This window comes from Aptenodytes patagonicus, chromosome 1 (genome assembly GCF_965638725.1).
Source record: "Aptenodytes patagonicus chromosome 1, bAptPat1.pri.cur, whole genome shotgun sequence".
Lineage (NCBI taxonomy): Eukaryota > Metazoa > Chordata > Aves > Sphenisciformes > Spheniscidae > Aptenodytes > Aptenodytes patagonicus.
In genome coordinates, this window is record NC_134949.1 from 127856698 (window position 1) to 127878764 (window position 22067).

A 22067-nucleotide genomic window follows, 5' to 3' on the forward strand; every position below is an offset into this window, starting at 1 on the left:
TATCAAGTGACCCGGAAGAAGAACGATTTCAAATGGGGCCCTGAGCAACAACAAGCCTTTGAACAAATTAAAGAGGAGATAGTTCATGCAGTAGCCCTGGGGCCAGTCCGGGCAGGGCAAGATGTAAAAAATGTGCTCTACACCGCAGCCGGGGAGAACGGCCCTACCTGGAGCCTCTGGCAGAAAGCACCAGGGCAGACTCGAGGTCGACCCCTAGGGTTTTGGAGTCGGGGACATAGAGGATCCGAGGCCCGCTATACTCCAACTGAAGAAGAGATATTGGCAGCATAGGAAGGGGTTTGAGCTGCTTCGGAAGTGATCGGCACTGAAGCACAGCTGCTCCTCCTGGCACCCCGACTGCTGGTGCTGGGCTGGATGTTCTAAGGGAGGGTCCCCTCTACACATCATGTAACTGATGCTACGTGGAGTAAGTGGGTCGCACTGATCACACAACGGGCTCGAATAGGAAACCCCAGTCACCCAGGAATCTTGGAAGTGATTGTGGACTGGCCAGAAGGCAAAGATTTTGGAATATCGCCAGAGGAGGAGGTGTCGCGTGCTGAGGAGGCCCCACTGTATAATAAACTACCAGTAAATGAGAAGCAATGTGCTCTGTTCACTGATGGGTCCTGTTGTCTTGTGGGAAGGCATTGGAGGTGGAAAGCTGCTGTACGGAGTCCCATGCGACAAGTTGTAGAAACTGCTGAAGGAGAAGGTGAATCGAAGCAGTTTGCAGAAGTAAAGGCCATCCAGCTGGCTTTAGACATTGCTGACTGAGAAAAGTGGCCAGTGCTCTATCTCTGTACTGACTCATGGATGGTGGGTGGTGGGGCTGGTTGCAGCAATGGAAGCGGAGCAACTGGCAGCGCAGAGGCAAACCCATCTGGGCTGCCACATTGTGGCAAGATATTGCTGCCCAGGTGGAGAACCTGGTTGTAAAAGTCCGTCACGTAGATGCTCACGTACCCAAGAGTCGGGCCACTGAAGAACATCAAAACAACCATCAGGTGGTTCAGGCTGTTTAAGATTGAAGTGGCTCAGGTGGATCTGGACTGGCAACATAAGGGTGAATTATTTATAGCTCAGTGGGCCCATGACACCTCAGGTCACCATGGAAGAGATGCAACATAGAGATGGGCTCGTGATCAAGGGGCAGACTTGACCACGGACACTATTGCACAGGTTATCCATGAAGGTGAAACATGTGCTGCGATCAAGCAAGCCAAGCGGCTAAAGCCTCTTCGGTATGGAGGACGATGGCTGAAATATAAATATGGGGAGGCCTGGCAGACTGATTATATCACACTCCCACAAACCCGCCAAGGCAAGCGCCATGTGCTCACAATGGTGGAGGCAACCAGCGGATGGCTGGAAACACATCCCGTGCCCCATGCCACCACCCGGAACACTATCCTGGGCCTTGAAAAGCAAGTCCTATGGTGACATGGCACCCCAGAAAGAATTGAGTCAGACAATGGGACTCATTTCCGAAACAACCTCATAGCCACCTGGTCCAAAGGACATGGCATTGAGTGGCTATACCACATACCATGCACCAGCCTCTGGGAAAATTTAACAGTCCATTGTATCGTTCAAGACTACACTGAGAGCAATGGGTGGTGGGGTGTTCAAACATTGGGACACACATTTAGCAAAGGCCACCTGGTTAGTCAACACGAGGGGATCTGCCAATCAAGCTGGCCCCGCCCAGTCAAAGCTTTTACATACTGTATATGGGAATAAAGTCCCTGTAGGGCACATGAAAAATATGCTGGGGAAGACAGTCTGGGTTATTCCTGCCTCGGGCAAAGGCAAATCCATCTGTGGGATTGCTTTTGCTCAAGGACCTGGGTGCACTTGGTGAGTGATGCGGAAGGATGGGGAAGTCCGATGTGTACCTCAAGGGGATTTGATTTTGGGTGAGAATAGCCAGTGAATTAAATTGTATGATGTTAATTACTATGTAATACTGTACATCATCACTTCTGTGGTGGCTATATGCCGTATCAACGGTATCACAGTAAGAATCACCCAGATTAATGAAGAATGAACTTCGATGAAACCGAGTGAAGTGCAGTGATGATAGAACTGGATAAGTGCAGCGGTGATGGGACCAAAACTGGCTTTAGCATGCAACAATGCAACACCACACACCATCTCTCCTGCCCTGAAGGACTGTTAGGACAGATGGAGCCCAAAGTCATGGACTAAATGAACTCAACCAACATTTTATAGGGATGGCCTGTAGACTTAGGGAATGATATCTGTGTATATATCAAAAGAGAGGGAAAGTGGTTGTGCTTAATTGGGATGCATTGGAAAGCAGGGGGACCTGGGCATGACGTAGACGGTATAGAATAAGGGGTGGATATTGTCCTGGTTTCGGCTGGGATAGAGTTAATTTTCTTCCTAGTAGCTGGTACAGCGCTGTGTTTTGGATTTAGGATGAGAACAATGTTGATAACACACTGATGTTTTAGTTGTTGCTAAGCAGTGCTTACACTAGTCAAGGACTTTTCAGCTTCCCATGCCCTGCCAGCGAGAAGCCGGGAGGGGGCACAGCCAGGACAGCTGACCCAAACTGGCCCCAGGGACATTCCATACCATGTGACGTCACGCTCGGTACATAAACTGGGGGAAAGCTGGCCGGGGGGGCCGCTGCTCGGGGACTGGCTGGGCATCGGTCGGCGGGTGGTGAGCAATTGCACTGTGCATCACTTGCTTTGTATATTCTTTTATCATCATCATCATCATTATTATTATTATTATTATTTTCCTTTCCTTTTCTGTCTTATTAAACTGTCTTTATCTCAAGCCACGAATTTTACTTTTTTTTTCTGATTCTCTCCCCTATCCTACTGGGGGGGGTAGGGGGGAGTGAGCAAATGGCTGTGTGGTGTTTAGCTGCCTGCTGGGTTAAACCACAACAAGATCAATAATAGAAGCTACACTTCTGAAAAGAGACATTTACATGGAGAAGGAGACAAGATAAGTCAGGGATATTTCAGGTTTACTATTCTCTTGATGTGTCTGAGAAATTTTTGGGTTGACCAGTGGTTGCGTTGCTCGTCCACTGGGAGCAGATCTGGTGGAAGGAAGCTGATGCACAGGGCAGAGCTGAAGAGAGCTGCAGTGGTGTGGCGTGTGTGTGTGTGTGTGTGGATGTGGCTTCCTTCCTGTCCTCAGCGAGTTAGGAAACAAATAGCCCAGTTTAGAGTTTTTTCTGGCAATTAGTAAGCTCCTCCTGCCTGACTAAATCCAAGTGTTGTAGTGGTGACATTAACTGTGTCTCCGTGGCATGGTAGTAGCTAGCTACCAAATTGATGTCAGAACACCAGCCTGTCATTTTACTCTGTGGATTCAGCAAGTGGGGGGAAAAATTACAGTGATGAGGATTTCTTCGGACATATAAATAGCTCCTGTAGTTGCATGTAGCAAGCGGAGGGAAATAACATACTAAATATACTGGCATGGAGGTGGAGAGTGATGGATGGAAGACTTGTTCATGTTGTGAATTCAAATGTATGGGTTGCAGGGGGGAGCATGGTCTGGTGGTGATCTCTGCTCCCCTGTGCTGTTTTGTTCCTGTACTCCACCTTAGTTTCTCAGCTCTTCAGCTATCTGCATTTCAAGGCTGTTATCTTCTCCTTCCACTTAGCTACCTGAGCACTTGCAAATCAGGTTTGGGCATCCTTCTTGCCCTTGGCTCCATAGGGATGTGGGGAAGCTACCGATTTGAGGGAGGTTTGTGCTCTCCCTGTGCAGTTCTTGGACTGAACTTACTGTTGACCTCAGTAGTGGCAGTGCCGTGTGTCAGGTTTTCTGTTTTGCAGTTGCATGGCTCACTTTGGAAAATGTCCCTCCATTCAGGGGAGTGACTCCAAGGGACAGCTGGGAGCCATGCACTTTTGTCATTGAGGAAACCATACACTGATCTGGAAACAGGCGACGTTTTCCGAATGATGCCTTTTTTATATGATATTTAACTTGTACTTCTTTAGACCCTTTGCTGTTCTCTTCAGAGTGCTGGATTACTGGTGTTATAAAATTTATTTGGGCTATCTAGAAAAAAAATCCTAATATTTTTAAGTCACTTACTGTGGCTAATTACTTTGTTACTTGCCACTCCAACTAGCTACTAGCTGGCTAGCGCTCTGGCCACTTGCTGTCAGCGAACCTCTCTCTTCAGTGAGGGTGGAGGCACTCTGAAATTTTTATCAACTTAGGAGTTGTACAAATGAGAGCAGGTGATTCAGGAAAGGGTGTTCTAGCAGATCTTCTGTCAAATTGTAAATCCCTGCATTGAAATATAGAAATAGTGAAGTTTCTCACTGAAATAGTTACATTTTAACCTGTTGGTGGTTTGTGTTTTTTTTTAAACAAACAAAGCTTTTTTTAACCTGATTAAACTTCAGGATTTGGGACCTAATGAGAGACTTAATTACTAGATACAAAGCAGATGTTAATCTCAAGTTAGAAAGTAGGAGTCAAGGTGATGACGAACTGTTGAAGTGTGTTACTTATAAATATTTGTTAGTGTTTTCCCCGTAGCGTTCACTTAATGCTTAAGTGCCACTATCAGCACCCAGAAATAAATCTGACCAAATCCTGTTTTATGGTACCAACCGTAATTGTTGTAGCTTCAGATTTTTGTATTCATTATAATGAATTTTTACCTGTGCAGGCAAACTATCTGGCTTAATAACTTCAGAAAGAATGAGAGGCTTTGGAGGGATATTGAATTAATCTGAAAATCCACTCTGGCAGTATTCTGCTCACTAAAGAGAGTAGCCACAGCCAGAACATGTTCACTTTAAGAACAGAAATCTGCCATAAGGGGAAAAAACAAGATGTAAGTACCAGGGAAAGTCTGGCCCCATTTAAAATTCAGAGACCTCATTTTCTTCCACCTATTTTTTATTCAGAGATTGCAAGAAGCTCTTTCCTTTTTCAACTCCCAGTCGGGTTTTCAACTTTGAGTTAACTAGTCAAAATGAAGAAAATAGTCTCGCTACACCTGCTAGCTCTATCAAAACCTGAAGTAATTAAGGCAAAAAGCCTTTCTTCACAAGAGGAATTGAAAATGCTTACATTTGAGGGGAAAATGTCAGTATCAGCATTTGCTCCATGGGAAAGGCTGAAAATAATAGAACTGCTAGATGCAGGATGTAATTTCCTGGTGGTTAAATCTTGACTTGACCTCCAGTCAGGTGGGGCAAAAGTCCTGAGCTCTTCAAAACTGTAAAAGTGCCACTTTTTTCAGCTATATTGAGAACTCACTGAGACAACTTAGAGCTTCAGCTATTTCTGTGTTTAATTACATGTTTGTAATAGATTGTATAGTAAGTTTTGGTCTCAGTCTTCTTTCATAATTTTAAGCAACTGGAGTGTGTTTAATTTTTTTAAATATCATTATTATTATTTTAAAATCAAACTGAAAACCTGGTTTGTATTTCTGTCTCACAATACGTACATATGTTGTTGCTTTTGCCCACCTTCACAGAAACTGGAGGGGGAGTTTGTAGGGCTGAGGCTGGGGCCGGCTCAGATGCAAGGCGGGCTTCTGCGCTTCGGCCCCTGCTCTCCGAGCCCCTCCTGACCCTTCGCAGCCGTGAGACCTGTGTCAGCACCCGGGATGGGCGGTGCAGCAGTGCCCCCAATATTCAAGGTGTTTGTGAAGCAATAACAGTAACCTGCAGAGAGAAGAAAAGTAGGAGAAACGGAAGATCTATCATAGATACATTTTCTATAGCCTTTGTGAAGTTGAATGCAAGGCGAGAATCGATTCCAAGCCAGTTAAGAGCTGGGAAGAATTACTTTTTGTCTGTCCTTTTTGGACAGAGTATATAGAAACTGTTCATTTTAACTTTCCTGTTACTCTGTATTTGATAATCTATGTCTTGGCTCAACAGGAAGAATTCAACTGCCATCATTTACTTTTGTGGAGACGGCAGAAACTTGATATTCTTGCCACATTGCCTGAAAAAAGGAAGATTCATGCTTCTGTCAAAATGCAAATTTTATCACAGATCACAGACACGCTGTAGCAATTGCATAGGTGTGTAAACTGCAGTGGGATGGAAATAAATAATGAGCTGACTTGAGAACAGCATTGATTATGGCCACCCCAGCCTTTTGACATTACTTGTAAATCATGGAGTCTCTTGGCTTCCACTTCCCACCCTTTCCCTGATTATAATGCTAATTTTCTACGGACCATTTCTTTCCAAATACTAGCATAACTACTGGGTTAAAATGAAATTCTGTCAGGCCTATAACTGCTATCCTGGAAATTGCTGGTATGTCCTGTGTATGTTATATATATAATTTTATATATATATATATATATAAAATGTTATTTTTATATATTTATGTGATTCTATATATTATTTTTACATCTATAATTTGTATCTTTTTCTATATATAAGCAAAGTTATTTTCAAAACCATGCCTATGTGGAATTTTGCCCTACCCTACTGAGACCTGCTGGTAGCTGAGGAGAGTTTTTTGGAGGTGTCAGTATGGTGCTAACCCACCAAATCTACAAGACCTCCAGAGCATCCACAGCATGAGCCGTAAACCCGGCTAAAACAGGTCATCACCTCCATCCCCCTCCTTCCAGGGAGAAGCACGTTGCTTCCTGCTCCCCTGTCCAGAGGTCTGGGGTCCTCTGTCATGGGGAAAATGGAGATTTTCCAGCCCCAGCCAGAGGAGTGGTTGTGCATGTTTTCAGTCACTTAATCCGGCTGCTGCATAGTGGAGAAGTGTTTTATATCCTTTCCTTTCTGTGAGAGAGGGAGGTCTCTCAGCTCCTCCTGAGGCTTAAGGAAGAGGTCACGGCGGGGATATTGGAGCAGATCTCTATGGACAGTTGTGGGCTGTTGCCCTGCTCTGTCCACCCCCCACTTTGGCCAGCTGAGGCCCAGAATTAAAGCCACATCAGTGTGGTGCTACACACAAACTGGTAAGTCACAGCTTAGCAGCAGAGAGCATGAGCAACACAAGCAAGTGGGCAATTGACAGGTGCCTGTGGGGATGTGCTTTATATCTCCAACATCCTAAAGCTATATGTTGTCATTAAGGAAAAGACTTCCCATGCCTGCAGTGTAACTTTGGGAGTAAGTCAGAAGCATGCAGATACTGTGGTTATTAGAGGTTTGTTGGCTTATTTTTCATGACGAGCATTTAAAACTGCTTAAACGTCTTGTGGTGCTGGCGACAATTTCGTTCATTGCAAGTGCAATGGTTAAATGATGTGTGAGCTGCTGCCGGGCTATGCAGTAACCTACATCTAGCTGTTGGCTTTCACAAGTATCCATTCCCTTGCGTATAGGGGTAAAGAGATGTACAGTGTTTACCAAAGGTGCCACTGAAGTCCTTTCTTAGATATCACTGGTGAGTGTACCTGGCTGGGAAAAGAAAGGGAGTATTTAGCGCCAAGAGCATCCCAGTACTGCTTGGCAGGTATTGCATCCCAGTATTGACCATCATCTGCCGCACTTGAAACTGGGCAGGACACCCTGCTGTTGCACTCAGAGTGAAATTGCAGAGAGCAGTTAGCGGGACAGAAGATATTTGGCTGTCCTTTAGAGAACTGGAGTGGACCTGTTAGACCTGCTGGAGCGTGCAGAGTTCTCCAAGAGTTTCTCCCAGCCTGCTTTTGCTCTCAAAACCTGTGCAAGCTGGAAACTTGGCAGCATTTTTCTGAATTTGGGGTTGACATACAAACTGAATGCCAGATGGGCAGGCAATGCCTGTAATGCTGTGCACAACGGTTGAATGGCATAAATCCACTGTGGCACGCAGCAGGATGCTTCCACAGGCCCGGGAAGTTGCCAGCATGTGTAACAAAAAGAGGAGAGTATAACATGAGGGAAGGAATAGGGAACTGGGGAGCTAGCAAGGATTAGCATCTTGCTTCTCCCTTGACGGAGTTTTATCTAAAGTGGCAAAGCAGGGAGAATAGCTGCCCCCGAACAAACAGAAAGGGCAGGGGGGAGGTTTACAAGCTCCCAAGAGAAGGACCAAGACTGGCAGAAGGTGTCTGACAGCCATTTCTGAGTGAGTCACGCTTAACTGTCTGTCTGGGGCCACAAGGAATTTGCAAAACTGGATAATTGTTCCTATTTATTTCTTAAAATATATGGAATATGACAGTGTTCTAGCTCGTGCGTTTCAGCATGAAATGTCTTGCTGTGGGCTGGTATTTTCCCCTGGTTTTATACCTTTTTCTTCTAAATTGTAATCTTGCTTATCTTCTCCCCGTCTGTGTAAGAGCCAGGTCAGTTCCTGCTGTGTCTTGCTGTGCCAACAGGCTGGTGCGAACATGGCTCCCTCTTGCCCTAGGTCGATGGCTCGCGTCTCTCTGCGTGGCTGCAGCAGGGAGGTTGACTTCTGTAGTGCTGCAAAGAAAGGCAAACACACAGCCCTGTAGCCCCCAGGAAGAGCAGTCAGCACCAGGGTGGGGTGTGGGACCCCCGTTGCGCTCTTGGGTTACTAGCACCCTTTAATGGGGAAGCTGGTACATTAAAATGTGCGCGTTAACTTGCAGTTTAGCTTAGCTCTGCTGCGGTAAGGCTTACTCAAGTGCAATTTCTTTTTGGTTCAGGCAACCAGAATTGAAAAGCTCTTATTTTTTGCCCGTAACTGTTGAATTTTCCCCTTTCCATTAAAGGTGAAGCCAGGAGTAATGTGTGTCTACCTGCCTTTGGTTTTTCAAAATGAGGCTAATTGTATGCCATGTAGAACAAGAGAAGTTACGTGTGTGTGTTTTTTTTTCTCTTGATAGCAAGCAGGTCAAAGAAAGAACTTGAGTTCAAATGCTTGGAGTCTGGTAAATCTTTGTAATTAGTAATATTCAAGTTCAGGGTAAGGTTTATTAAAGCTGAGTTCTACAAGGGGTCTCCCAAGTGTCTGTAAATGCATATACCCACAAAACCCATCTGTATCTATAAGAAATGAGGCAAACTTGCAAATTATTATCTAATCTAAATTTAATATGCAATTAAGGTTTTGTAATTATAGCTTTAGGAAAAATTACCTTTATGTGTTGTTTATACTTAAGCAAAAGTGCCAGACTACAGACCGAATGATGACAAATGGCATGCGTGTATACAGGGGAGAAACAGCATACAAACACCTACAAGCAGTTGTAAATGACATACTATAATAGAAACTATCCTAAGTTTACTAAACCATAAGGCAATGTTTGTCTTCCTGAAATAAAAGCAAGTTACACGCATGCACAACCAGGTTTTGAAGTAGTGGGACTCCTTCACTGGAAAGCTCAATGGAGGATCCTGCAGTGTCTTGCAAGTATGGTGAGGCTGTTCTATGGGAACAACGGTGTCAGCCTCGTTCAGTGGTATTCAGCCGTGACATCGAAGTTGTCTGGGCTGGTTTTACCCAGTGAACTCGTGACAGAACCTCTCTAGTTTCCCTGTTGTGAACAGAAAATCCTTATGAAGATACCATTGTTTCCTTCGTCGATAAAGAGACGCTTGCAGTGAGAGACGTTTCTCAAGCAGTTCTGCTTCCTTGTGTCGGTTGCCTTGCAGCCGGCGGATTTCTAAGCAAGTCAGGATTCATTTTGGTTACCTGATCCATTTGTTTAAACAGAGGCCGAGTTAACTGAGTGTGTGTGCTGAGGAGAAACTGAATTTGTGCACACTTGCTCTCTTTTTTTTGTATGTGCCGAGTACGATAAAAGGAAATGGTTGAAATTAAATTTGGAAAATAGCCGTTTTAATATTGCTTGTGTTTTCAGCTGTAATATTGTAGCAACAAGTTAGAAAAATATAATTTCATCTCTAGCAGAGGCATAAGCACAGTGCTGTCTGCAGCTGGTGAGGAGGCTTAATCATTTCAGTAACACTTCATTTAGGGCGAGGAAGAGGGAAAACTGCCCCTCAGGTGCAGTGATACGTAGTATTAAGAAATGTTCTGTCCCCTTCTGGTTCCATCGAGTTGTTTGAATGTTTTTCTTTGATTTGTTTACATATTCTGCGGTCTTCTATCTACAAAATACAAGTTAAACTACTGGTTGTCTTGATTTATTTCTTTTTTAGAGCAACCCATATCTTGATAGGAAGCTGTCCCACACTTTAAAATCAGGAAGGAGCGCTGGGGCTGAAGTCCTGGTAGGGTGTGGACCTCTTATGGATGCTCTTCATAGGGCAGTGCGGGGGGGGTATTGCCGCGGCAGGAGGTGCTCTGAGCACATAAAGGCCTCCCCTCAGTGGGGCTGTGCCCTAGCGTGGCATTTGTGGGGTGAAGGGATGGCTTTCTGTCGTCACTCCTCAATGGGGCTCACTGGTACACAGAAACTATTCACGTATGCATTTTAGTTTGTAACCTACTCTCTCCTAAAGTTTAATTGGTGAACTTACAGTCCTTTAATAATAAAATTAAAGATTTATAGAGTGGAGGAGGCATGAACAGGGACTAGTGTTTCTGTTGAGGATGTGTGCTCCTCACGTGGTTGTCATTGTTCTGAGTGACCATCACATCATGCCTGGAGTTAACGCCTACACTTCCCCTATAGCAGAAGAAAATGAAGTAGCTTCTTCAGGACCTCTCATTCTGCATGCCTATTAAATGACAATCAATGTCAGAGCAATGTGCATAGTTTTTTGGGTTTTTTTGGTTTTTTAACCTTGAAGTATCAGCATCTCATTAGGATGACGAGTCAAGCAAAAGGCTTGCTATTTGATGGAAATAGACTAATCTCATCAAAAATCTCTACAGAAACTGAGCCAAACCTATTGACACTTGTGGAAGTCTCTATGATTTAATGGACTTTAGATCAAGACCAAAATAATGAATATATTTCAGACAGATAGTGGTGATAATCTTTTACTCTTGACCTTTTCTAGAAACTGGCTGTGGTGCTTGGCTTTCAAAGCCAAGATTGACAAAATTTCATGGAATAAGTTCTCATCTAATTTCATGATGGTAACTCAGTAACAGTTTTTCTTTTTGAGATCATATTCCTAGTTCTCACAACTCAGAAACAAATTTATATCTTTGTGACCCAAGTTTGGCTTAAGATCCTCTTCCATACACTTCAATTTTAGAAATTGATGACAAGCAGAATTTTTAATGAACTCTGGATCAGCTTTGCATTTCACTGGGGGATGAGCAGGGAAATTAGACCTATATTGTGTGAGAAACTAAGATAATCTTCCTGTCATGCTTAGGTTTAAAAGGCTAGGTCTGTAGTAGACAGTTTGGATGCCATGTGGGAATGTGACTGAATAGTTGTTTATTTTTACAGCGTGTCTGGAGAATCCTTAGTACAGACTGTTCAAATGGATACCAAAACTGTTGTTACACCTTATATCCTTTCATTTGCTTATTAGCTATACTGCTTCAGTGCTGTTCATCTAAGCTATATTTTCTAGCCTCCTTATACAGCTGTTGTTGCCAGTGGTTCTTCTAAAACTATATTTCTAAAATAAATCAGGCCTGAGTGGAGGCGGCTTTTAGTGGTGCTATGGCAGAGTGGGCAGGAGCCTCAGGTCGCTTTTTTGAAGTCTGGGGCAAAGCCCTGGGTAAATACTCTGTACATTGCTTTTGTATGGCTTCTGCATCACAGGGGTCAGGCTCCCAGATTCCTCATCCCAGAAAGAGATGCGGTACAGTGCAGGAAGTGGAAGACCATCAATTACCTACTGTCCTGGTTTCAGCTGGGATACAGTTAATTTCCTTCCTAGTAGCTGGTACAGTGCTGTGTTTTGGATTTAGGAGGAGAACAATGTTGATAACACACCGATGGTTTAGTTGTTGCTGAGCAGTGCTTACACTAGTCAAGGGCTTTCCAGCTTCCCATGCTCTACCGACTGAGAAGGCTGGAGGTGCACAAGAAGCCGGGAGGGGGCACAGCCAGGACAGCTGACCCAAACTGGCCCAAAGGACGTTCCGTACCATGTGACGTCATGCTCAGTACATAAACTGGGGGAAGCTGGCTGGGGGGGCCGCTGCTCAAGGACTGGCTGGGCATCGGTCGGCGGGTGGTGAGCAATTGCACTGTGCATCACTTGCTTTGTATATTCTATTATTATTATAATTATTATTATTTTATTTCAATTATTAAACTGTTCTTATCTCAACCCACGAGTTTTCTCACTTTTACTCTTCCTATTCTCTCCCCCATCCCACCAAGGGCGGGGGGGGGAAAGTGAGCGAGCGGCTGTGTGGTGCTCAGTTGCCAGCTGAGGTTAAACCATGACACCTACTTTCTTCCTGGATGTTTTCCTGTATCAGGGGTATTTGCTATGAATATATCATTGCATGTTTAAAAGCTGGATAGCCACTGCACTTTTGTCTTGTAGCTAGAAAAGTATTGTGTAATCTGCAAGGAAAAATTATTTCTTAGAGGTAACTGAGGTAATTACTTCTAAGCATTGAACGCAACTCATAAGATGATAAACATAATTTTGTGTGATATGTCCCAGAAATGTCCAGGAAAATAATCTGCTGCCCCTGTGGCAATGTAGTACTTCTGAGGGATGCTAGAATGACCAGACTGGGACCTGTACTTTTATTTATCCACTGAACAGGTATAGGCAGTGGTATTGAAAGCTTTCCCTCACACCTCTGCCTCAACTGTTGGGTAGCTGCTTAGTATTCTTGGGTTTTCTGGTCTTCTAAGGGGAGGTGAGGGAAAAGATGCTTATGCTAGTGATTTTCATAGCTGGTTTTAAAAGAGAAGTAGCCTGAGTTGGGTCATCAGAGAAATCTGGAGGGCAGAAAGTATACTGACAGAAGAGGCTGCTGCTGTTTGTACCTGTCCTCCTCATACACATGAAGCAGCTCATGGAACAGATAGTTCTCACTTTGAATAAAAAGCAGTTTTTAATTTTCCTTGTGTGTTTTCAATGAGCAGAGTTAGTAGAATTCTGAATAATGGTGGGGAAACTCCTGATGAGGTTGGCCAACAGAATGCCTTTTTGTACTGCTTTTAACTTGTAACATTATTAGCCTTTCTTCATAGACAGGCTTTGCCAAGTTTATACAGATCAAGGAGGCTTACCAAGCTCAATCTGAAAAATACAGTATTTTAAAATATGAGGGTAAATGGTAGAATTGAGTATCGTAAGGTTTTCACTCAATGCCTCAACTAGCAAAACTGTTATGAGGTAGGTAAAATACCAGAATTCAGGGTGGGGGCAACACATTCAGAGCAAGAGATGTTGGTAATTAGTTTCATAAGTGGAGATAAATATGGTACAGTAGAGCAGATGCAGCTGGAAAATGGCAACAGAGCGTGCTCAGAAAAACTGACGGCAAAAGGCTAAAGATGTAAGTACTGGCTGCCGCAGTTTCTGTTGTTGTCGAGCACATTAATATTCCAACCCAGTGAGAATTAGAATCGGTGGACCAATTTCTAATTTCATGCTCATATTCATGCAAACCTCATGAACCTCAGAAGAATTGTACACACATGACAGCAATAAATTAATTAAAACCTGGAGTTTGAACTGGAAATACTGTATTATAGAATGATTAATGGGTTAATTTTTAATTTTGTGTTCATAAATAACTACAAGTTTCATGAAATGGCTGTAATGTGCTTAGTGCATGTTGTGCATCTGTTTTTTTAGCCTGATTTCTTAATGAAATGAGGCTGATGCAATCACTCTGCCTCTGTCATTCTCCCTTCCAATGGCTTTTGAACTTGGTGGCACATTTCAGCAACATTTAACAGAGAGGTAGAAGTCTCGAAGCACTTTAATCATTAGGTCTTTCATGAATGTAGAAAGCTGGGTAAAGGAGAAAGGTTGTATTCCTCCTCCTACTGAGAGGCACATAGTATCTTCTAGATACCAGAGATTCCATGTGTACGTGGAGCCTCAAGATGCAACTTTGTACCCAAGAAAGCTGTGTGACATCTGCCTCCTTGCCCTTTACTTGAGAGGTATATGAATAAGGGAGGGAGCCCAGAGGGCTGCAAAGCATTTAAGAACTTTCTCATCAGAGAAGATAAAGGTCAATACTATGGGGAGCGGTCTCTGACTTTCATAACGTCAAACGACCCTGCAAGATAAGGCACTAAAAGGCAATGGAAGTGTGCCGTTTGGTTTGAACTGGGTTTCACACTAGTGCTGTCCTGCAGCATGGCTGCGAAAAGCAGGCACTTGGCGAGGATGTGAAAGCAGGGAGAGTACCAGTACTAGAACTACTGCCTGCAGTTAGTGCAGCTGCACAGGAGGAAATGGGGGTTTTGTGGTGAAAGGCCAATGCTGTGAAGTTACGAGGTGCTTTAGGAAAAGAAGGGAGAAAAAGAGAGATTTTACCAGCAGGTCTATGAATATGCACCTGATATGGGTATACTTTAAAAAAGAAGAAATTAATAGTGCTGAGACTTACTGTCTTAATCTAGGGCAGGTGTTTGCTTCCTAGATACTTCACTTCACTGATCTTCACATATGTGTCAGATGCAGAAGTGTTGCTTCTCCTCGTTCCAGCAAATACTGATTTCCCCAGCCTGACCGTGGGATTCAACAAAACAGCAGCTGACCACCCTTTGCCTGTTGGTCTGTCCCTGAATTGCCTGGCTGTCCTACATGGGCAGAAATGCAGAAAAGAATTCCTGGGTTAAGATTAACTTCTAATTATCTTAAAAGTCAAATACAATTAAGTGAGGGATTGGCAAAAGTGACGCTGGCAGGTTCTGTATCCAGCATTGAAGCTAGAAGGATCAGACAACAAGACTAACCCATTTTTTAGTTGATCCCTGTCCACTTTAAGAGGAAGTGTAAGTAAACCAGATGTGCTTTATGGAGCAATTGAGCAAATGCTGTCCTTGAAAGGTGCCAGAGGGGAACCAGCTATGCTTTGGGTGCTGTTCTCTTGACCCTGTAGCAATACTGGTAAGCCTTGCAGTCCCCAGATGCACAGGGGTGCGGTGAGCCCAGGTGAGGTGCACGAGGCGGCTGTGCCGTGTTGCCAGCCAGAGCCATGCAGCTCTGGAGTCCCACCAGAGCAAGACCGGTACCCAGCGTGTGGGGCAGGGCATGGGCGCACGAGTGATAAATCCTGTTTTCCATGTGTAACGAAGCCAGAGAAGCAACATGCCGCAATGTCTCCGGCTTCCTGTCTGGTAAAAAGGGATGTGTCCTTTTGGGTCCGCAATACAGCAACATCCTTAATGTAAGGGACAAATACCAGAGTGCTCCAGACATTGTTCAAAGCAAAGAGGCCGTGGAAGTGGAGCCAAACCACTTTATTTGAGGATAATACTTGACATTTCTATTCTTCCTCGTGCTGTTTGTATGTGCTTTGGGCCCTTGTCCGGAAGGGGCCAAGCTGTGCATTGAAAGGCAGTAAGTACTGGTCTAATGACTGATAGACACAGTCATCAGCAAAGCTGCTTGTACATGGCTGTACAGAAGCCAAGTAGGGATTCAAAAAATAGTTGGGGGTGTGGGGGCAGGGAAGGAGATTGTTCTTTTCTGGTTTGTTTGAACTGGTTTTTGAGAGAAACCAGATGAAGAGAATGAGACTGATCTTGGAAGTGAAGAACTTGGTGTTTAATGTTTGGCAGTACTTAATACAATGACCTGAAGAACGTGCCAGTGGAAAAGATAAATGAGCCCATTGCTGTGTTAGGGAGTCAAACACCGAATACCATGGCTACCTCCCATACGGTACATGTGAATGCTGGTGGGGTGTTTTGGCTGTATGACTGTACCCTGCAGCCCTTTGGGGAGGGGAGAGGAAGGAGGGCTCCACTTGTTTCCTTTTAAACACAAGTCTCTGCTTCCCAACAGCTGTTCTTAAAGTAATTTATTAGTGGAAGAATGTTTCTTCCATTCTTACAGGAAAACACTGGGAGAATTTAGGTTATTTATCATAAGCTTCTATATCGGCTTATTCAACTTGCTTTGCTTTGCTTTCTGTGGTAGGCACAATAGTGGCTCTATTGAAACAGACTTTTTTTTTCCTCTGTAACGTGCTTCTGAAGTGGGTAGATTACTAATGATGCAAATAGATTTTAATTGTGCAAAAGCTAGACAGCCTGTGCCTAGAAAGGCAGTACCTGGTTTGTAGAAGAGACGGTAGAAAACAAGGTTTCACAAGTAAAATTACTGTTGAGTTTTATAAATAGCACCATACTGTAAGCATGTGGCAAATGAAAATGGTTTGGTTCCTCACAGCTGGCAGGTACTTTATTTTTGGGCATTCAGAACTTCTGCATCACCTTTGGATGCTTGACTTGTCAAAAGTGTTTGTTACCATCTACTGGTTGGTGTGGTCATTTGCAACACTTGTAAAAGCTGAGCATAAATACTGTCAGCAAGGTTTGGCTGTGGCAGAAAATCAGGGTCATGCTTTTATTTTTTGGGTGAGACGTTGAGGCTGTGGTTTGACAGCCTGGTTGGACTAGTTGTAGGGCTTCTAGTATCCAACAGGTCAAAAAGACCAGTGCCAGATAACGCTGGGTTTGGAATAAACTCAATCTGGTGGCTTGGTAAATACATTTTACTGGGTTAACTTTGTGCTGGCAGGATTCGTATTGGATCAGACTTGTCTGTCTAAGCTACTAAGCTGCTTTCTGCTGGTTTAGGCATCGCCTGTCTTTCTGCACCTGGTATAAATATGGCACATGCTCAGAGTTAAGTGCTCTGGCTAATTCGGTGGAATCAAGATTCTGCACCAAAGCCCTTTCCGGGTCAAGTTTGTACTGCTACATAGCCTAAGGTTTTTCTATTATTTTACTTTTTTCCCCCCACACTAACTGGTATATTTGATCATGGAACAGTGGCTTGACAAAGTGAGAAGTTACTAAACTTGTTCCAGCATGGAGTTTGGATGTGGGAATACCTAATTTCCATTTCCATGCCTTAGTGTTTGCCAGACTGATGCTCTGTGTGACCAGCCCTGCTCTTTTCATCCCAAAATTTGCTGCAGGATGAAGAGCCTGCTCCTCAGATGGACTGCTGTACTCTTCTAGTCAAAGCAAACGCGTAACAAAGTCTCTGTAGCCCCCGGCAGCCGTCGCTCGGTGCCTGTTTGGGAGAAGTGTGTACAGAGCGGTGGCTTTGAAGGCAGGCCAGGAAGGCAGTGGTTTGTTTACGCAGCTCCAGAGGCACGGCATGCCATTTATTGGGTGCAGGGGGCTGAGGCTGCTGTTGCAGTTCAGGGACAGCAACCCCTGAAGGTACAGCAGTCATGGTGCAGCTTGTTTACCGATCGGGGCTCAACTGCTTCACTGCGAGTGCAGGGGTCTGTGTTCCCCCCAGCATTAAGTCCAATTATATGATCTTTGTTTGAAGAGAGGTGTGAGATTCATCTTCAGCAAACAATAGTCTTAGTGGCTGTAAATTGCAAATAATGATTCGTTCCTATTTTTTGAAGTGATTTGCACCGTCGACAGTTTATTGTGTGAAGACCTGAATGAGGCAGGCTTGGAGAGCAGAGTGTTTATTGGGTTGGGTTCCTGTTGGTGAAGTGGCGTGGAGTGTTTCAGGGCTCCCACTTTGCCCCTCCTCGGGGCTTGTAAATCCAGTCTCCATTTGATTCTTTTCTTTCTCTTTCAGGACAGTTATTCTGAGTGACAGCCCTTGCACGCGCTTCTGAGTGGTTATCATGGGCTTCATTGCCTTTCTGAAGACCCAGTTCATAGTTCACCTCCTCATTGGGTTCGTCTTTGTTGTGAGTGGACTGATCATTAACTTCATTCAACTATGCACGCTAGTCCTCTGGCCCATAAACAAGCAGTTTTATCGCCGAGTAAACTGTCGCCTTGCCTATTCGCTTTGGAGCCGTGAGTATGCTTGAAGGGGACGTGAGGGCTGGGGGTGGGGAGGGGCGTTTCTCTTTTTGTTAATTAAAGAAATTGTATATGTATACACACAGACACATGAGAGAGAGAGAGAAGTGCTAAGGTAGAGGTAGACTCAGAGCAGTTCATAGCAGCTATCTTTTCTGAAATACTGGGAAAATATACAAAAGTCAAGTGACTGATACATATTGTCACTGTCATTTAAAAGAAGGGGGAAGTAAAGCTCCTCCCCACCCCCAACCCTATCTCGACTGGTAGGAAATTGCTGATTCTGTCTCAATACCATCTTCATCCTGCATCAGAGCCTGTGCTAAGTGATGGGGAAGGGGGAATTCACAGAGACTGCTTCAGGTACGGAGCATACATGCGATATTGACCACTTACTTAGGAACTGTCGTGGTTTAACCTCAGCTGGCAACTGAGCGCCACACAGCTGCTCGCTCACTCTCCCCCCTGCCCCCAGTGGGATGGGGGAGAGAATCAGAAGAGTGAAAGTGAGAAAACTCGTGGGTTGAGATAAAAACAGTTTATAATTGAAATAAAATAATAATAATTATAATAATAGTAGAATATACAAAGCAAGTGATGCACAATGCAATTGCTCACCATCCACCGACCGATGCCCAGCCAGTCCTTGAGCAGCGGCCCCCCCCGGCCAGCTTTCCCCCAGTTTATGTACTGAGCATGACGTCACATGGTATGGAATGTCCTTTGGGCCAGTTTGGGTCAGCTGTCCTGGCTGTGCCCCCTCCCAGCTTCTTGTGCACCTCCAGCCTTCTCAGTTGGCAGAGCATGGGAAGCTGGAAAGTCCTTGACTAGTGTAAGCACTGCTCAGCAACAACTAAACCATCGGTGTGTTATCAACATTGTTCTCATCGTAAATCCAACACACAGCACTGTACCAGCTACTAGGAAGGAAATTAACTCTATCCCAGCCGAAACCAGAACAGGAACCCAAGTTGACTGTGTGGTCTGCAGAGAGATGTCTATCTTAAAGTATCTAGTGTAGATGCCTCTATAGCTGAACTGTGTGACAACTTCAGAGTCCTCTTACACCCTACAGTGTCCATCTGTGACGCCAGTGTCTCCTCCTGTGAGCAATTTGTCGCTCTTTTCTTCTTCTGCCTGTGGAACAGCTCTGCAGTGAATGCAGCTGCTTTGCTCTCCTCTTTCAGACCTTTGCAAAACTTGCTCCCCATGGATGGCTTCTTTTTTTTTCCTCCTCATACAGCTTAACGGGGGATTAGATTTCTGAAATGAATGTTTAGAAGGCTCCTTAGTCCAAATGTCACCTCCTGTTTCAGCAGTGAATCATCTAATTTGTTTCCATTCTCCATCCCCTCCCAGTATGCACGGCCACTTACCTTAGTGCTCAGCTCAGCATCCAACTCCCACTTTGGGTAAATGAGTCACCTGAATGAGTACTTAAATTACAGTTGAGCGATACGCTGACAGGCACCCACATTTCTTAAATCATTGAGGTGAAGTACTATGACAAAAACTCTCCAAAGTATCTAGTTCGGTTTCTTTTTAGGCTTGTTGTCCTTCCTGTGCTTTTTGTCCTACCTATTGAGAATGTTGTCTGAGAAGCACAGGAGAGAGGAAATTAAATAGAGAGTGGCAAGTAAACTGTCAGGAGAAAAGGTATTGTAATAGAAGAACTTACAGGTAGAAACTTCAAAATTAGCTTGGTTGGAGGGGGTTTGGGGGTATATGGGATTTTTTTTTATTTGCTTGTAAGAATTTCTTAATGTGCTTTTAATAATCTAGAATCTGATCTCATCCTGAAAACTATTGTTGCACTAATAGTCTGGCTTTTCTGAGGATATGAGCTGCTTGTGCCTGTAAGGCTTATAAGGTTCAGACCCTTGATTTCTACAAGTTAGCATTGTGCATGGAGAAATCACCTTTTAAATGCTGTTACCTTATATCTTGTATACACTGGAAATAACCTACACTGTTGTTCAAAAAGGTTTGGAGAAGCTGAGTAGATAATTGGGTTGTACCTAGGATAACCCCTTGTGTATAGCCTATTATAAATTAAATGATTGAGAAATTAAACTATGAAAATTAACGTAAATGTTATATGGGATTGCAGAGTGCTGATGGCCTGTAATGGAAGAGCTGACAGAATATGCACTTCAATTGTGATTTATAACGAATTAAGTAAGCCGTGTAAATGCAGCAGTTCAAATGTTGCCATTCATAATGAAATTATGAAATTATGATTTCATTACGTGGAAGCCTTCTGGCAATGAACCTGTAGGTTGGTGTTCTGTTCCAGATGCTACATTTTGCTCGCTTACTCCAAGCTGTTTAGTTTTAGGCTGAGGGTGTTTGTGTAAGAGCTATCTATAACAGAAGCTGCTCTGCCCATCCGGCAGAGGATCGGTGTGCAGGGGTAGATACACAGGTGATCGGGTATCTGGCTATGTACTATAGCCCACTGAAAATCAGGCTGTGTTCTTACTGCATCTCTTCTCAAATACATAAAGCGTGGCTTCAGAAGGGGAAGGAGATAGACTCTATCCAGTGTTCGTGGCAGACGTTTGGGGAAAAAACGTCTGTTGGGCTCTGGCCTCAACGTAAACCCTTTGCAGCACATGTGATTCATGACAGATAGTCTGTACTTCAAGCTCTCCTACATCAGCTCCTTTCAGATGACTCACGTCTTTGGAGAGCGCAGCGCACTTGGTTTAGTCTGGTTGCAAAAATAATCTCTCAAATGTTAGTACTTTAAACTGAGAGGTGCGCTGTGCCTCTTGTTTGCTTTGTTTCTGGGTGGCTTGCAAGGCTGTAAACCCGCCTGCTTTGGTGTGTGGGAACCCCGGCCGCAGGAGGGGGTTTGTTGTAGCAAGGTGTTGCTTGTCCTCTACAGGAAGCATCCCAAGCAGCGCAAGTGTTATCATCCCTTCGTTCAGAAGGATGGGCTTGCTGTAGCATCAGCAGGATCAGTGCCACGCAAAATAGCTGTAACCCACACACCAAAAAAAAGGAAATGAGCCCACTCCTGGTTATAATTACATCATTTATCAGTACACTTGTAAAGGACAATCTGTTTCCTCATATTAATTCTCTGGCTCATCAACCCTCCTCTCTCAGTATGAACTCTGGAAAATCTCTCAGCAAAGCTTGCTCCGCTATTTTAGAGTGAATGGTACAAGAAATGCTCTGCAGAAAATCATCCACACCTGCCTCTGCAGAATTTTTTTCTGATTTTTGAAGAAGAAACACACCCATTTTATTTTATTTTTGATAAGAAAATGCAGCGACTGTAGCAGGTACTGGAGATGTTCCTCCTTAGTACATAGACAGCAATGGAAAGGGAAAATTGCTCAGGGTACCACACTATGTTTGGCACCACTACTCCATTCTCCTGGCCACCTGCTTGAAGAGCACAGCTCTCAACTGAGGACACTCTTGCTGTCCTCTTTCCCCTTTTACTGAGCCAGGATAACCAGAGCAAGAAGGGTAAGTGATCACATCATTTGCAAAGGAGGCAAAGCTGGAAAGCAGTGATAGAAACCTCTAGTTGGTATAAACTATTATTCTGTCTTTCCTCTGCTGTATTTCCAGTTTACCAGGGTTACGCTCTCTTGATCGGCATGTTGCATAACTTTGTCATGCCTCCAAATGAGTGAGTCTTGAAAATGATACAGGGAAATAACCTGGCGGATAAGTGGTCACATGGGAAATAAAAGTGAAAAAACTAGTGCTAGAGAAGCTATGTATCTTCAGCAGACCAGGATTGGTTTTCCCTGTCATTCACCCAAATACTGTGTTTGCCTTCTCTCTAATGTGTTCCAAAATTGCACCCGCTCTTATTTAGCAGTATGGATAGATTACCCTGTCGTGATCCCACTGATCAGAAGCCCTTGTGCAGGAAGGCGCTGCTCCATTTTGCAAAACCAGGGCCTCTCGATGGAAAGCTAAAATACTGCGTGGCAGAATCTGGTGTAGAGAACTGAGGGGGCACCTTCCAGTTTTGACCCTGCAAGTTTGTCATAGTAATGTGGGAAGAGTTGGACTTTTTAACTGCCATATTTGTGCAACTGAATTTTGATTGCATCCATATCTCATTGAAATGAGAAAGTACCAGTGACTACAGCTTGCATGGAAGCAAATCTTCCTATTGGGAGAATGAACTATTCTCATACTTTTTATAGTTGTCCCATGATACAAGCAATGCCTTCCATCTGCCTGGTTGTACTGAAATGAGGGAAATAGGCTAACCATAGCAACTACATTCAGTGCATGCTGAATTTAAGTAGAAGGGGTT

General features: G+C 44.1%; 1 protein-coding gene across 9 annotated transcripts in view; it reads left to right on the plus strand.

Annotated features, from left to right (window-relative positions):
- The window catches only part of AGPAT3 (1-acylglycerol-3-phosphate O-acyltransferase 3), a 108018-nt gene that overhangs the window by 74698 nt on the left and 11253 nt on the right, over positions 1–22067 (plus strand). For all 9 annotated transcript variants that reach the window (XM_076354907.1, XM_076354885.1, XM_076354877.1 and 6 more), the window contains one exon: positions 17544–17770. In XM_076354907.1, coding sequence (XP_076211022.1) covers positions 17593–17770 — 178 coding nt within the window. In that variant the 5' untranslated portion in view covers positions 17544–17592. The remainder of the gene's footprint in view (positions 1–17543; positions 17771–22067) is intronic.